The following is a 14,443-nucleotide window of genomic DNA, read 5'->3' as shown; positions in this document are numbered from 1 at the left end:
GACAGAATGAAGGTTTGCCACCTGATGAAAACACTGAGCGTAAGAAGGTGATAAAAAATTAATAAGCAATGTCTTCCGCTTTGAAACATGCCCTTTATTAATTATAAATTATGCCTTATGACACAGTATACCTGGGGCTATAAAAAGCCCCCAGTGTAATAGGAGAAAGTCAAATGGTAGTGATTAGTGTAAGAGATTCAATAAAACATTTTAATATTTGTAGAGAGGAAGGATTTACTAAAGTGTAAGAGGATCCAGTGGGATTGTACCTGATATCAGTCCTGTACCATCTTTTAGAATACACACACACACATACATTTAACTGGTACACTTGCTCTTAGGGACACACAGAAATCTCATCACCATAGGATCACCATAGGATCAGCATGGTTGAAACACATGCGCGCACATACACACTCACACAGTTGCTGGGAAGTGCTGGGAATTTTGTCACATGTAGAGCTTTGTGAAACACCATGAAAAACACAAACACACACACACACTCTCTCTCTGTCTCACGTTCTCTCTCTCCCAGGTGTCTCATGTTTGCTCTGAGTAAGTAGCCTCCAGCTGATAATTACATTTCAGGTGCTTATGGGTCAAAAGTGCAAATAATAAATAAAAAATATATATATAATATTCCTAAATAAGTACTTTTTGTGTTGTACTTTAGAACTTATATAGGTTCTAAAGTGTGTGTGTATATATAAATAGATATATACACACACACACACACACACACACACACACACACACACATATGTGTGTGTATACACACACAGGCCACTTTAAAAGGAACACCACACCTGCACATTCATGTAATTATTCAAATCAGCCAATCACGTGTCAGCAGCACAACACATAAAATGCCATTCATCATGCAGATACAGGTCAGATGTTTTTCCCCACTCTGATGTTCACATCAAATGTCACAATGGGAAAAAAAAAATGTGATCTTAGTGACTTTGACCATGTCATGGTTGCTGGTTTGGGCAGGCTGGTTTGAGCATTTCAGAAATTGGTGATTTCCTGTGTTCTTCACACACAACAGTGTCCAGAGCTTACACAGAATTGTGCAAAAAAAAAAAAAAAAAAAAAAAAAACATCCAGTAAGCAGCAGTTCTGTGAACAAAAACACCTTTATGATGAGAGAGGTCAATAGGAGAATGGCCAGACTAGTTCGAGCTGACAGGAACGCTATGGCAAGTCAAATAAACACACTTTACAATTGTGGTAAGCAGAAAAGCATCTCAGAACACACAAAATGTCAAACTTTGAGGCAGATGGACTACAACAGCAGAACAGGAATTGGAGGCTACAGTGCGCACAGGCTCACTGATATACTCAAATCTGCGTCTGGTACCAACAACCATGCCATGGTCAAAGTCACTGAAATCACAATTTTCCCCCAGTTCTGATGTTTAATGTGAACTGAAGCTCTTGACCTGAATCTGTATCTGCATGAGTTTATACATTGAGCTACTGCCACATGATTGGCTGAACGGATAATTACATGAATTACATGAGCAGGTGTACAGGTGTTCCTAATAAGTTTATATTGGTGTTTTTATGTATATTAACATTACATTTGTGTACATGTACAGTCTTATTCAGATGCAAATCTTTGACGTTTATAATATAGGGAATAATAATAATAATAATAATAATAATAAACAGAACAATACTCTTAAGAGTGCCCACTTTGTGTTCCGGATAAAATAATCGACTCTCTCACACTCACACACACACAAACATAAGCACACACACTCACACACACAGCTCAGTGTGTACAAAAACCAATTACACAACGAGGAAGGAAGACTCGAGTAGCAGCAGGAGGGAGGGGTGTGAAAAAATGACCCAAGTAGGAAAGAAAAATTCTGAACAAACTGCAAAACTCACCACAAACCAACTGAATCAGCCGAAACGGAGCTCAGTACACGACAGTGAGGAGGCACTTTAACAGTCGCTAACACCTCCATCGCTGCTATAATGGCACAGGGTTGCTACGCTGCCAGTGTTAAGCATCACATCACGCTTATTTTTTTACGACAGAAAGCATTAAAGCCTTTAGTTTAATATATCTGTCACCCCACTGAAGAAAAGAGCTAATTAAGAGACCATACCATCCTGAGCTCTTATCAGTAGCGCGTGAGCGGCTGTTTCACACAGCAGCGCGTGAGCAGCTAACCCAAGAGCAGCTGTTGCTACTTACTTCGCGCTAACAGGTGCATCTTTCCCGTTGGACATGATTTCAGTATCGAGTCTCCTCTAAGTCCTGGGTGGAACCGAAACACCTGTCAGAAAGTGCTCCGGGCTCGGCTCGCTTCCAAATAGCCAGTGACTTGGGAGAACAGAGCCGACAATTGGTGCGGAGAAGCAGTTAGTCACATTGAGTTTAGGAATCCTGAGGACTTCAGCAGGAGCGTTCAGTCGTGTGAAAGAGGCGGCTCGCTTTTCTCCTGCGTGCTGGTGCTCCGGGAACACGAGCGCTTCTTGGCTCCTCCTCGTCACCGCCGGTTTGGCTTTCTGCCACGACTGCAAGAATTATCCACATCACCACCACTACCTTGTCTAGTTTAATTATTCAGCTGTGTAAGTTCTAAAAACTGATTGTCGAAGGCAAAATGTGCAGCAAAGCTTTAATACTACTGGGTTTGTTTAACTACTCTGTAGCAGGGGTCCTCAATTTTTTAGTCAGGAAGCCTTTATTTATTTCACAAATATTATTGCAGTTAGCATTATGTTGGCTATAGGCTTTATAACGTTTTTAATGGTGTGTGGTGATTTCCACCACTGTAATAAAAAAAAAAAAATCACCCCTGTGGTTCCCTAGACAGCACTTTATAGGACTATTTATTATTATTCATTCTAACATCTTTATTCTGGCCAAGTCTAGTGTGATAAATTGATACTAAAATGGATAGAAGAGCTGAAAGAATGTATAGCTGGGCAAAAAAAAAAAAAAAAAAAAAAAAAAGGGCCAAGCCCAAAATTGCAAACATTAAGCTTTTAATGGTCTTAACAACAACAAATCATTGGTCAGAAAATTAGCAAGAATTAAACAAATGTACTCCTGAGAGCTCCTGTGCCACCATTTGCTGGTTTACTTTTGCTGCAGTGAACTATTTAGGGAAAAGCCAGAAACAGGGAAATTCACTTAAATAGTCTTATGTAATCATTAACTAACATGTCTGGGTATAGAAAATCTTCCAAAAATATCTTGTTTATTTTTTCCTTAAATGATTAATCATTATTTGGTTATCTGCCACACTATACAGCCCATCAAGGGCCACAAGGCTTAAACATTTAAAGAAATCAAAGGGAAAAGCTCTCCCATACTAACTTCCTTTAGCTATTTGTTTAATTCTTGCTAATTTCTTGACCAGTGATTTGTTAAGACCATTAAAAGCTTAATATCTTGCCATTTGGGGCTTGGCCCAGGAGTGTTCATCCCCAAAAGCAAACATACAGTTCCTCTCAGTTCCCTTATGACCTCTTTCAATCTCCGCGCCTTTGTCATTTATCACTCCTTGACATGTTTTACATAACTTTTACGATTGTTGAGTTCAGTGACTAGTTCAGTGACAAGTTTTCTAAACATGAATCAACTCAGCTTCCATAGCAGATCGTCTATTGCATTTTAGCTGATCACACACATTTATGCAGCTTATTGGACCAGGGACTAGCTACAGGACTAAGTTGTTATTTTATATACCTTTTTTGGTCTGATTAGTGAACTGACAACATGGCTTGTTTAAAGAAAAATCTGACGATGAAAACAATGTTTAAAGAGTAACAAAGTGTACATTTCCCCCACATCAAATTTCAAACAAGTGTCTTCTTTATTCAGAGTCTGTTGCGCTAGTCAAAAGTGGTAGCATTAGATGTCACTAAACAAACCATAATCACTTTGAATTGTCTTTATAGTTTTATCTTTATAGCCATAAACTAGTTATTAATGGTCAAGCATTAAAAGGTAACTGCTCTACAAATTTTACTTGAATGCCCCTGCTCTAAAATATAGTGTTCTTGAGCTTCTGTGAGTCACCCTGCCAAGCCTGTATTAGTAATTCACATTAAGACCTGCTGAGGTACAGTTTGGCAGTAGCTTTGAGATGCATCAAGTCAGCACGTACTAGCCTTAGAAAGAAAGAGGGCTATGTTAGTTAAAATAGAGGCTGGAGAACTCAAATCAGATTGAATTACAAAACATACCAATCAAGTAACAAAATACATGGAGAGAACAGATCGGCTAATAAAATGCACACACCAAACATGACCAATCTTGTGAGTTTGGTTCTCCATGCTGTATTCTAACAAGTTAGCTGAAGTTAGGCAACTAGGGCACTACCATCAGCATCAGTATATAATAGGTGTGTAACGATATACTCTGGTCAAGATTCGATTCACGATACTGGATTCAATTCAGTTCGGTTCTCAGAATATTTTGACCAAAATTTGAATGAAAAAAAAAATTATGACTAAAAAAGACTCAGAACTTACTTTGGGTGGAATTGCTAAGAACAGAGGTTTAATATTGTCAATACAATGTATGACACCATATCTTAAAGATAAATAAATACATTTATAAATTCTCCTAAAAATTTGATTGAATAAACAAAGTCTGTGACCCAGGGAAAATCATTGATTGAAACACTCCGTAGCACTCCGTAGCAGTGCCTGAGGCGTCATTTTACCCGGAAATACAGCTCCACTGTCAGCTAAAATGACCGCTTCCATGGCCTCTTTATCAGGCACTGTAAATTTCAGTGGCGACTATGTCGTTTCAAAGCTAACAAAGAGTTCTTTTTAAGGGTTATAATGTGGTTGTGTATAATGCGTGTTGGTCATTGTGATCTGGAGCTATCGAGCACTTCACAAGTGCAGATGATTCCCGGTAATGGTGCTGGCTCTTCATGAACGAATGAGATCATGCGCCCAAAATGCTCTCTATATACACTCACTGAGCACTTTATTAGGAACACCTGTACACCTACTCATTCATGCATAAAATCATGCAGATATGGGCCAGCAGCTTCAGATAATGTTCCCATCAACCATCAGAATGGGGAAAAAAACATGATCTCAGTGATTTTGACTGTGGCATGATTGTTGGTGCCAGACGGGCTGGTTTGAGTATTTCTATAACTGCTGATCTCCTGGGACTTTAACACATAACAGTCTCTAGAGTTTACTCAGAATGGTGCAATAAAGAAAAAACATCCAGTGAGTGGCAGTTCTGTGGATGTAAACACCTTGTTGATGAGAGAGGTCTGTACAATTGTGGTGAGCAGAAAAACATCTCAGAATGCATAACCTGTTGAACCTTGCCGCGGATGGGCTACAACAGCAGAAGACCATGTCAGGTTCCACTTCTGTCAGCCAAGAACAGAAAGCTGAAGCTGCAGTGGGCACAGGCTCACCAAAACTGGACAGTTGAAAATTGGAAAAACCTAGACTGGTCTGATGAATCTCGATTTCTGCTGAGGCACACAGATGGCTGGGTCAGAATTTGGCACCAGCAGCATGAATCCATGGACCCAACCTGCCTTGTGTCAACAGTCCAGGCTGGTGGAGGTGGTGTAGTGTTGTGGGGAGTGGGGTGGTGTTTTCTTGGTACACTTTGGGCCCATTAATACCAATCGATCATTGCTTGAATGCCACAGCCTTTTTGAGTATTGCTGCTGACCATGTGCATCCCTTCATGGCCACAATTTACCCATCTTCTGATGGCTACTTCCAGCATGATAATGCACCATGTCACAAAGCAAAAGTCGTCTCAAACTGGTTTCATGAACATGACAACGAGTTCAGTGTTCTTCTGCGACCTTCTCAGTCATGGGATCTGAATCCAATAGAACAGATTTTAACTCTATGGGTTACACAGATTTGGACCTCTGGTGTTCAATCGGTGCAATTGCATTAGATGCATAATTAATAGAATGCTGATACGGTGTGAATCGCACATTCGTCACATTTTTGCATCACGCAGCATCGTGTCACAATGTATCGTTACACCGCTAGTATATAACTATAGTTCGGTTCAATTAAATCAGATTTTATGTGAACAGCACTTAACAATATACACTGACACTAAGCGGCTTTCTGCTGTTGAGAAATCTCAAAATATAGATTTATATCCCTAATGAGCAAGCCAGAGATGACAGTGGCAATGAAACCTCCCCGATGACATGAGGAAGAAACCTTGAGAAGAACCAGACTCAAAAGGGAACCCATCATCTTCTGGGTTAGACCAGATTGGGAGATTATAAATCATTACAGTATACAGTAGAAGAGTCAAGGCAAACAGTATTAAGTATGTTTACGAGATGTTCAGTAAAAGCATATTGTGAATAGAAGTCCTGGGATAAGCACAGGACAGTCAGCAGCAATTCTTAGATTTCAGATTAATTCATGAAACACAACCCATGTCAGAAAATGTTCTTACAAGAGTACATTACAGATAGCATTTTTCTACAAGAAACAGCTTTTAACTGCCACATTTTACATCCAGTAGCTTCAGAGAGTGATTACACCCTTGAATTTGGTTAGTCTTCACCCTCTATGCAGATTTTAGTGTGTGGATCACAAGTGTGTGACATGAATAATGGGGCAAGGAAGAAGGAAGGGTTGTCAACATTAGCAATCACACAAATAGCTTTATGCCAAAAAAAAAAAAAAAAAAAAATTGGAAGGGCGAGCAGAGATAGCAACACATCAGAGATCATTTGAAGTGGCACATTTCTCTTCACCAGACTCCCACTGATGTGATAATAATAATGAACTAGATAAGCAAACAGTCAGCTAGGAGCCTTATCAATTTGAGCCTCTGACTGAGAGAGCACATGCAGTTCCTAGAGATTTATATGGAGACTGAAGAGAGGCTCATAGTTGGTGAATGGTACAAACTATGTGTCGTCCTCAGCTTAGGTGTTTATACAGTAATATAATAATCAGCCTAATAATAAGTTTGTAGTATTTATAATATTGTCTATAAAAGTTACAGTGGTAAGTTACATATTGCACATTGACTGTATTAAATCATTCACAAGACCAGAAAGGTCTTCACCAGGGGGCAGTATAGCATTGCTTGACTGATTTGCCTTATGTGAAGTGTCTCAGTAATTGAGGGCAGAGACACATCATCCACAACTACAGCAGCTCAACCAGAGGGGTGCTACAGAAGCTGAACTCCAACCAATTTCACTTTTAATTAAATGGGGTGAAATTGCTCTTAAAAAGTGTTTATAGGCCTAGAATAAGCATATGCTTTAAATGATATCCTAGAAAAACTGCAATATTGCCATTCTGAGGATTTCACTAAAATGCAATGTTGCCATTTATTGCATATTGCTAGTTTCTTATCTTTATTATATTCTTCTGTCCAGGAAATTAGTTCCGTCCCCAGGCAGAACAGTGTTTCCATCTCTGTCCCTTTTACAGCTCTGCAAATCACAAGACATATGTAGTTTCAAAAGAGGGGTTGGTTGGAATGGAAAGCCTTGTTACCTTTTTCATTGTAATTGGAACTCTCATCAGAAGCAACACAGGGCTCAAGAATTGACAGGCTACTAGTTTAATATCACTGAATGACTCATACAGTGTAGGTGGTGCCATTCTGGATTTCAGTAATGTTAATTATATTTTTTGTTTGCTTTCTGCAACAGCTGTAAAGTGGACTAATATTTCAACACTAAACACACCAATAGATTAATTGCTGATAATCACAGATAGCCAGTTATGTGGATGAATCTGTAGTAAATGACAACAGACGCCAGGGTGGGGGGATTGAGGTCTATGCAGGCCCCTCTCAAACCTTTTTGACATTGAGGAGTCCTGCTAGACCTCCGAGGCAGACCACCTTAAAAATTAATTAATTAATTTTTTACTTTTTGTCAAATTAACAACATATATAGTGGTGAATAATGGAGTGCAGCAGAGCAGCATCAAAATACCAAATACTGGGGGGACAATTTGGCCATATCTGATTATTGGGGTATTATTGGGAATGTATCGGGTGGCTATGGTCCTGTATCTGTTGTTTGTAGGTTAATGAGGTTACAATTGATCTTGACGTAGGGAGGGGCGACATTAACCCGCCAGGTGTGCAGTGTGCTCTCAGTTGCCTGTTATTTTAAACCTCCGTCCAGTAACACTAGTAATTACTACTGTAGAAGTAATAACTATGGATTAATCGAATACATGCCTGGGATTGTATAAGATGTTTTAAAAATATAAATAAAAACCATTGAACAGAGGCCCCCTGATCACTGTGGGCCCCTAGGCTACAGCCTGTGTTAGCCTGTGCATTAATCTGCCCCTGGCGGACGCAACTCAGGAACACAACAGACTCAGGTTGAGATGGCTGGTGAATGTTTATTTTGGGCATGTGCCACTGCATGGTATTAAAAAGGAAAAACACAAAACAAGAAAACACAAGCTTTGTGACTTTTCAGGAGCTCTGTCTGTGCTCAGGTCACATGTCACGCACACTCCTACTCCTTGCTCACTGAATGGCAGAGAGTGAGAGAAACAGTTTTTTTAATAAACATTCACAATGCTTGTTCCCCCCGCTCCCGCTGCAGACATTCGCTAAACCATGCCCCCACCTGCCACAGTATCCCCACCACCCGATGCAGCCTGGGGAGCCATCCGGACTGTGGCCTACTCATCCCAAAGGGAAAGAAAGTCAGCTAGTCCCATTTGTGCCCCCAGCCTGTGGACCAGTAGATGGCTGTACCGGCTGATACCAACAAGTGATTCACATGCTGGCATACTGTATTTTACGTGGTGGAGCCACTGCAGGCAGTGTGGCTTGAACAGAGAGTGAGTGGGCATCCCAGCATGTAATATCAGAGAGTAAGCACTGCACATTTGATGGGCAGACATTCCTTCTCCATGGTGCTGTACTTTGACTCCCAGAGTGAGAGTTTTCTCCTGATGTACAGCACTGGGTTTTCCTCCCTCTCAGCCACCTGGGACAGAACGGCCTCTAGCCCCCTGTCTGACATGTGAGTCTGCAACACAAGAGGGAAAGAAATGTTAGGGAAGTGAAGCAATGGCCCCCCCACAGAGAGCCGCTTTAACCCTCACAAAGGGCCGCTGGCACTGCTCCGACCACAGGACCATGTCTGGTGCTCCCTTTTTAGTGAGATCAGTCAGCGGGCTGGTAAGGTCCGTATAACTAGGCACAAATCTGAAATAGTATCCCACCAGTCCCAGGAAATGTCTTGTCTCCTTTTAGGTCTTAGGTCTCAGGCAGGCCGCAATTGCTGTAGTCTTATTAATTTGGGGACACGCCTGCTCAAGACCCAAGTGAAAGCCCAGGAGGTGGGGCGGCTGCATCACGGAAAGGTGTGGGTGGTGTCAGTCACTTCCGCCATGGTGCTGGGGTGGGCAGAATTCTGGTAACCGGCAGTAAGGCGCACTGTCTCTCTGTGTCCGTGCTTATAGATATGTAGGCCTTGGCCAGTTGGACGGCATCGGTTAACGAGTCGAATTGACGCCAATGGATCGACTCAGATGTTCCCACCGGCAGCTGGGTGATGAACTGTTCCAGTGTCATTCACTTGATGACCTTCTCTGGGTGGGCAAGGTCCAGCTGCGTCCAGCATTTACAGGAGTTTAAGAGCTGCTGGGCATATGTGAACAGGTGATCCCCTCCCTGAGCACCATGGAACGGAACCACTGCCGATGTTCCTCTGGCAACAGTCCAATGTGCTCAAGCACGGCTGTCCACATGGCCATGTAATCCAGCTGGCACTCTGGTGGCAGCCTACGGGCTGCCATCAGGTCTTTTCCCATCAGGAGGGCATGGATGTGCAGCCCCCACTCTCCACTCTGCCACCCGCACACCGGGTTGGTACCTTCAAACATCTCCAGGTATGCTTCATCCTGGGGTGCCATCCTTGCCAGAGAGAAGGAGAATAAAGAGGGATTTGTGGGGGCTGAAGGGAGGTTATTAGGGTCTGGATGGCAGTGTGGTCTTCAGCTTGCTCGTTCACAACTTTTGCAAGATCTCCTATTGCTGCTGCTGCAGACTCACAAAAGGGCTGATGCTGTAGCTCCTGAATTTATGCTAGTGACTGGATCACCTGGGTGAGAGGACTGGAGTCCATGTCCACATGACAACATTGTCTGAGCTGCTTTCTCCCAGGTTTCGGCACCAGTCTAGCAAATTATAGCGGATACATCTCAGAAATACAGTGGACTCAGGTTGAGATGGATGGTGAGTGTTTATTCTAGGCATGTGTCACTGCACAGTATTAAAAAGGAAAAATAAAAAACAAGAAAATGCAAGCTTGGAGACTTTTCAGTGGCTCTGTTTCTGCTCAGGTCACACACCAAACACACACACTCCTCAGCGTCACTCACTGAGAGAGAAACACCTTGTTAAATATAGCTGCAAGCAGCAATTAAGGGGTCCAAGATCTTTCTGTCCCCACAGCAAACAGAGGAAGACCAGAAGCCACTGGGACCATCAGACCTTGATCCCAAGGAGATATACTAAATTTGAAAGCAAAACATCAATCTGTTGTTGAGATTCCACTTCACATCCTGTTTTTGGTAGCCTTTCCAAGCTGCAAATGAAGTCAAATCTTGTTTCTTAATTTTAGGTCATGTTGTTAAAAATATGACAGGTTTAATGTCAATATGTAAAAGAGTTGCTGTGATATCCCCTCACTTCCTGTTTGGTAGCTTAGCAATCAAATGCATTTGCAGGTTATAGTAAAAAATGTCTCAAACATCAAAAATCTGAATAACTGTTCACGATTAGACAAAATTTGTTGGAGAAGAAGAAAAAAAAAATGTTTTTATCAAATTTCAAAATGGCCAATTTCCTGTTCAGCAAATAACAATTTTTTTAAGTGACAAACTCCTGGCACCTTCCTGGGAATCAAGAGAATCTGGTTCAAATGTTATGAGAAGTTTCACTCATTTGTGAATTATAGCACCCCTTAGAGGGGATTTAGACAAAAATTATTTGAATAAGGTCATTTACTCGTCTACATAGTGTGGTCAAAATCTTTCACAGTGTCACTGAGAGACACCATTAATTCTTGTTTGGCGACTTTGTCATCAATTTGTTAGTGTGGACAAATCATCCATCATATCAAAAATCTGAGAAACAAGGTTTTTTTGGTTATGGGACATGGTTTCCATGGTTATAGGACAAAATTTGTAGGACAAGAAGTGAAAAAACAGCTTTTGTCAAAATTGAAATTGGCTGACTTCCTGATTGAGAAATCACAAATTCATTACATCAGTAAAAAAAAAACCTTGCACCCTCAAGGGAATCAAGACAACCAAGAACCTTCATTTGACGTTGATCAGTTATTAGCAATTTTATGCATTTGTGAATTATAGTGCCACAGATGTCTTTTAGTTGTCTACAAAGTTTGGTCAGAAAACGTCACACCATTGTTGAGATATGCCTTCACTGGCTGAAAGAGAGCATATTTAGACAAAACTTCTTGGAGACCTCTAGGATGAGGTCCTTAGACAAACCTTTTTGGAAACCCTTAGGGCAAGGTGCTTCAGTTATCTACAAAGTTTGGCCAGAATATGTTACACCCTTGCTGAGATATGCCTTCACATCCTGTTTGGTTGCTTCAACATCAAATTCATTTGCATGTTATGGACAACCCGTCCTGTATATCAAAAATGAAAGAAACAATTTTTTTTTGGGATAGTCTCACAATCCTGTGATTCAAAATTGGTGATGATTAGACAAAGGAGGAGAAGAAGCGAAAAACTGTTTTTGAATAAATTCAAAATGGCAATAGCCAATATGGCAAAAATTGACATCATGGTGTCTTGAACTTGGCTTGACCCAAAGAGTCAGAGGAAAGTAGAATTGCATTTCGATGAGATTGCGTTGTGGAGTTATTATTGTAAATGTATGTCCAAATTTGCCCTTTTGGTGCCACTAGAGGGCTTGAGTGGTGTACAGCACAATTGCTGTGAAGGTAGCTGAGACTGTCATCTATCACTGTGCAAAATTTTATAAAAAGCATACAAAGTGCAATAATAGTAATAAGAATAAGAAAAAGCAAACATACAATTCGTAAAGGGTGCCGCGCACATTCACAAATAAGCAACAGATGCGCCAGCGTAATTTGCTAGCTAGTTAGCCTTTTCTTGTGTGGCATGTTGATCTATTTATTTAAGCTAGAACTATGTGTTATATTACATTTATTTTTAACACAGATTATTTTTCACTAATTTTCTTACCATTTATGACCAGAAAGTCAAAGGTTTTGGTATTAGTCCTAAATAATATTATTTTTCATGCTGATTGCATAATTGCACATGTAATCGTGTCTTGTGTTACATTTGTGTTAGTTTTCTTTAATGTTTTTAATCTTTCTCTCTCCTTTTTAGTTGCTTGTCTTTCCTCAGGAAGCCTTCACTTATTAGAAATAGGCTGCCATGATTTCTGTCACTGCAACATGAAAACACAAGCTCTGCATAAACTAAATGTAAATTCAGTGTTTTAATGTATGCATATCAGTGTTGAGAAATTGGGTGCATATTACATTTTACTGTGTTAAGGGACAGTTTTATAGACAGAGGACCATTCAAGTGTCTTTATACTTTCTCCTGGCAAAATGGGTATACATGTAATAAGAGCTCTAGTAAAAACAATTTTATTCTCCCTTTACTTTTCACACATATCATATTTAAAGATTATGGTATATGGTATCTCTTCTCTCATGATACTATGTGCTATATGCCATACTATACGCTGTAATTCTACCAGGAGGTGGCAGCACAAGTCAATGAATTTGCATATTTGTCTCTAAACCAAGTCTTTTTATATTTTATTGGAAGGATAATGGATCTTTATGTGCTATAGTTTTTTTTTACAAACATAAAATAACTAAACTAAGATTAAATTAATCTAACCCTATCTTTGAAAGTCAACTGCTTTTTGTAGCCTTGTTGAATTACTGGAAAGCACACCAAAAATTTGGCTTTTTTTTTTTTGGTCACTATGCTACTCATGCTCATCCATATCCATCCTCCTATCAAGTTGTAGGGCAAGAATAAGAGCAAAACCCTGACATATATACAAACACAAAGTTTCTTTTCAGAAGTTTTCCCCATAACAGTGACATTTCTAGAAAGGTGGTTTAGACAATATGGACTCCACCCGCCTAAAGGCTCGACATGTGCAGGCCGAGATGCGTTTCTGCTCACAGTAGTTGTACAGAGTGGTTGTTTGATTTACCATAGACTTCCTGTTAGCTTGAACCAGTCTGGCCATTCTTCCCTGACTTCTCTTATCAACAAGGCATTTCTACCCACAGAACTGCTGCTCGATGAATGTTTTTGTATGTTTTTTGCACCATTCTGTGTAAACTTTAGAGACTGTTGTGTGGGAAAATCCTCGGAGATCAGCAGTTTCTGAAATACTTATGCCAGCCCTTCTGGAGCCAATAACCATACCATGGTCAAAGTCACTGAGATCACATTTTTGCCCCTCCTGATGTTTGACGTGAAAATTAACTGCGCATGAATGAGCAGGTGTACAGCCATTCTTATTAAACTGATCAGTGAGTATATATAATAAAATAACTAGACATAGAAGTGTTTTTTTTTTTTTTTTTTTGCATATGCAACACCTCACATTGTTCTTTCTCTCAGTTTTCTTTCAATCTTTCTCTCAATCCCTCTACACCATATTTTAAGGTGTGTATGATTTAGTGAGCAGGAAATGAAGCTCTAGGGAGATAAAGCAAACTGTAAGAAAACAATTTCACACCAGATTTAAGAGGTCATTATCCTCTTTCCAGGCAGCATAAAACTATTTAAGTTGATTAGAAAATGGCCGACATCCATGTTGAACCAGAGGTAGCCACTTACCTTATTCCTTTTCACCAGATTAAACATGACATTGGTAGAAATCTAGCAAAGACAGAAACAGAAACAGAGAAAGAGACAGACAGGGTTCTTATCACTTTTTATTGGGCTTAATCAATCAGAACATTGTTAAGTGTTGCTTAAATGTTGAGGTTTTTATCTTCTGTTCTATCATCAAGTGATTTTTCACATAAGCAAACACATTCTAATAAAGTTTGATCCATTTATTTTGTATTAAATTACTGTGATTTTGTATTTGCTGTTTTGGCAGCAGGGGGCGTGTTTGAGTGCCAGCTGTGATGCAGAGAGTGAGAAGGGGAAAATGAGTGAGTAATGAATCATTGTCCACACCTGTGTATGGTTAATGACAGCCAATTTATGTTCTACTTTTCCTCCACACTAGGCTGCCAGATGCCTAGCAGATGCTAGAGAGTGATGGAGCTGACCTTACCTGCCCTGACCCAGCTGAGCTAAACTTGAGCCGGATGCTGCAATTAATTTTAATTAATTTTGCTCATTTTTTATGTGCTAAAAAGGTGTAGAGCAGGAAAGTGCTGTTTAATAAAAAGAGGAA

The 14,443-nt window shown here is 40.2% G+C and overlaps 1 protein-coding gene and 1 long non-coding RNA gene across 3 annotated transcripts in view; one reads left to right on the top strand and one right to left on the bottom strand.

The window, feature by feature from the left end:
* Nucleotides 1-2,499, bottom strand: part of zgc:158403 (tetratricopeptide repeat protein 39A) — an 18,399-nt gene extending 15,900 nt beyond the window's left edge. The window contains exon 1 of one of the 2 annotated variants that reach the window (XM_026916842.3): nt 2,216-2,499. In XM_026916842.3, coding sequence (XP_026772643.1) covers nt 2,216-2,250 — 35 coding nt within the window. In that variant the 5' untranslated portion in view covers nt 2,251-2,499. Of the gene's footprint in view, nt 1-1,902; nt 2,187-2,215 lie in introns of those variants that run through there. The other variant, XM_026916841.3, reaches the window with a different exon arrangement.
* Nucleotides 2,476-14,443, top strand: LOC113528343 (uncharacterized). Its single transcript, XR_003402926.2, has 3 exons — nt 2,476-2,595; nt 14,141-14,195; nt 14,273-14,443. It is a non-coding gene; the product is annotated as an uncharacterized LOC113528343 (long non-coding RNA).

The sequence above is a fragment of the Pangasianodon hypophthalmus genome, chromosome 13 (genome assembly GCF_027358585.1).
Source record: "Pangasianodon hypophthalmus isolate fPanHyp1 chromosome 13, fPanHyp1.pri, whole genome shotgun sequence".
NCBI classification, from domain to species: Eukaryota; Metazoa; Chordata; class Actinopteri; order Siluriformes; family Pangasiidae; genus Pangasianodon; species Pangasianodon hypophthalmus.
The sequence above is the reverse complement of the archived record's forward strand: the minus strand, read 5'-3'. Positions and strand labels throughout refer to the sequence as shown.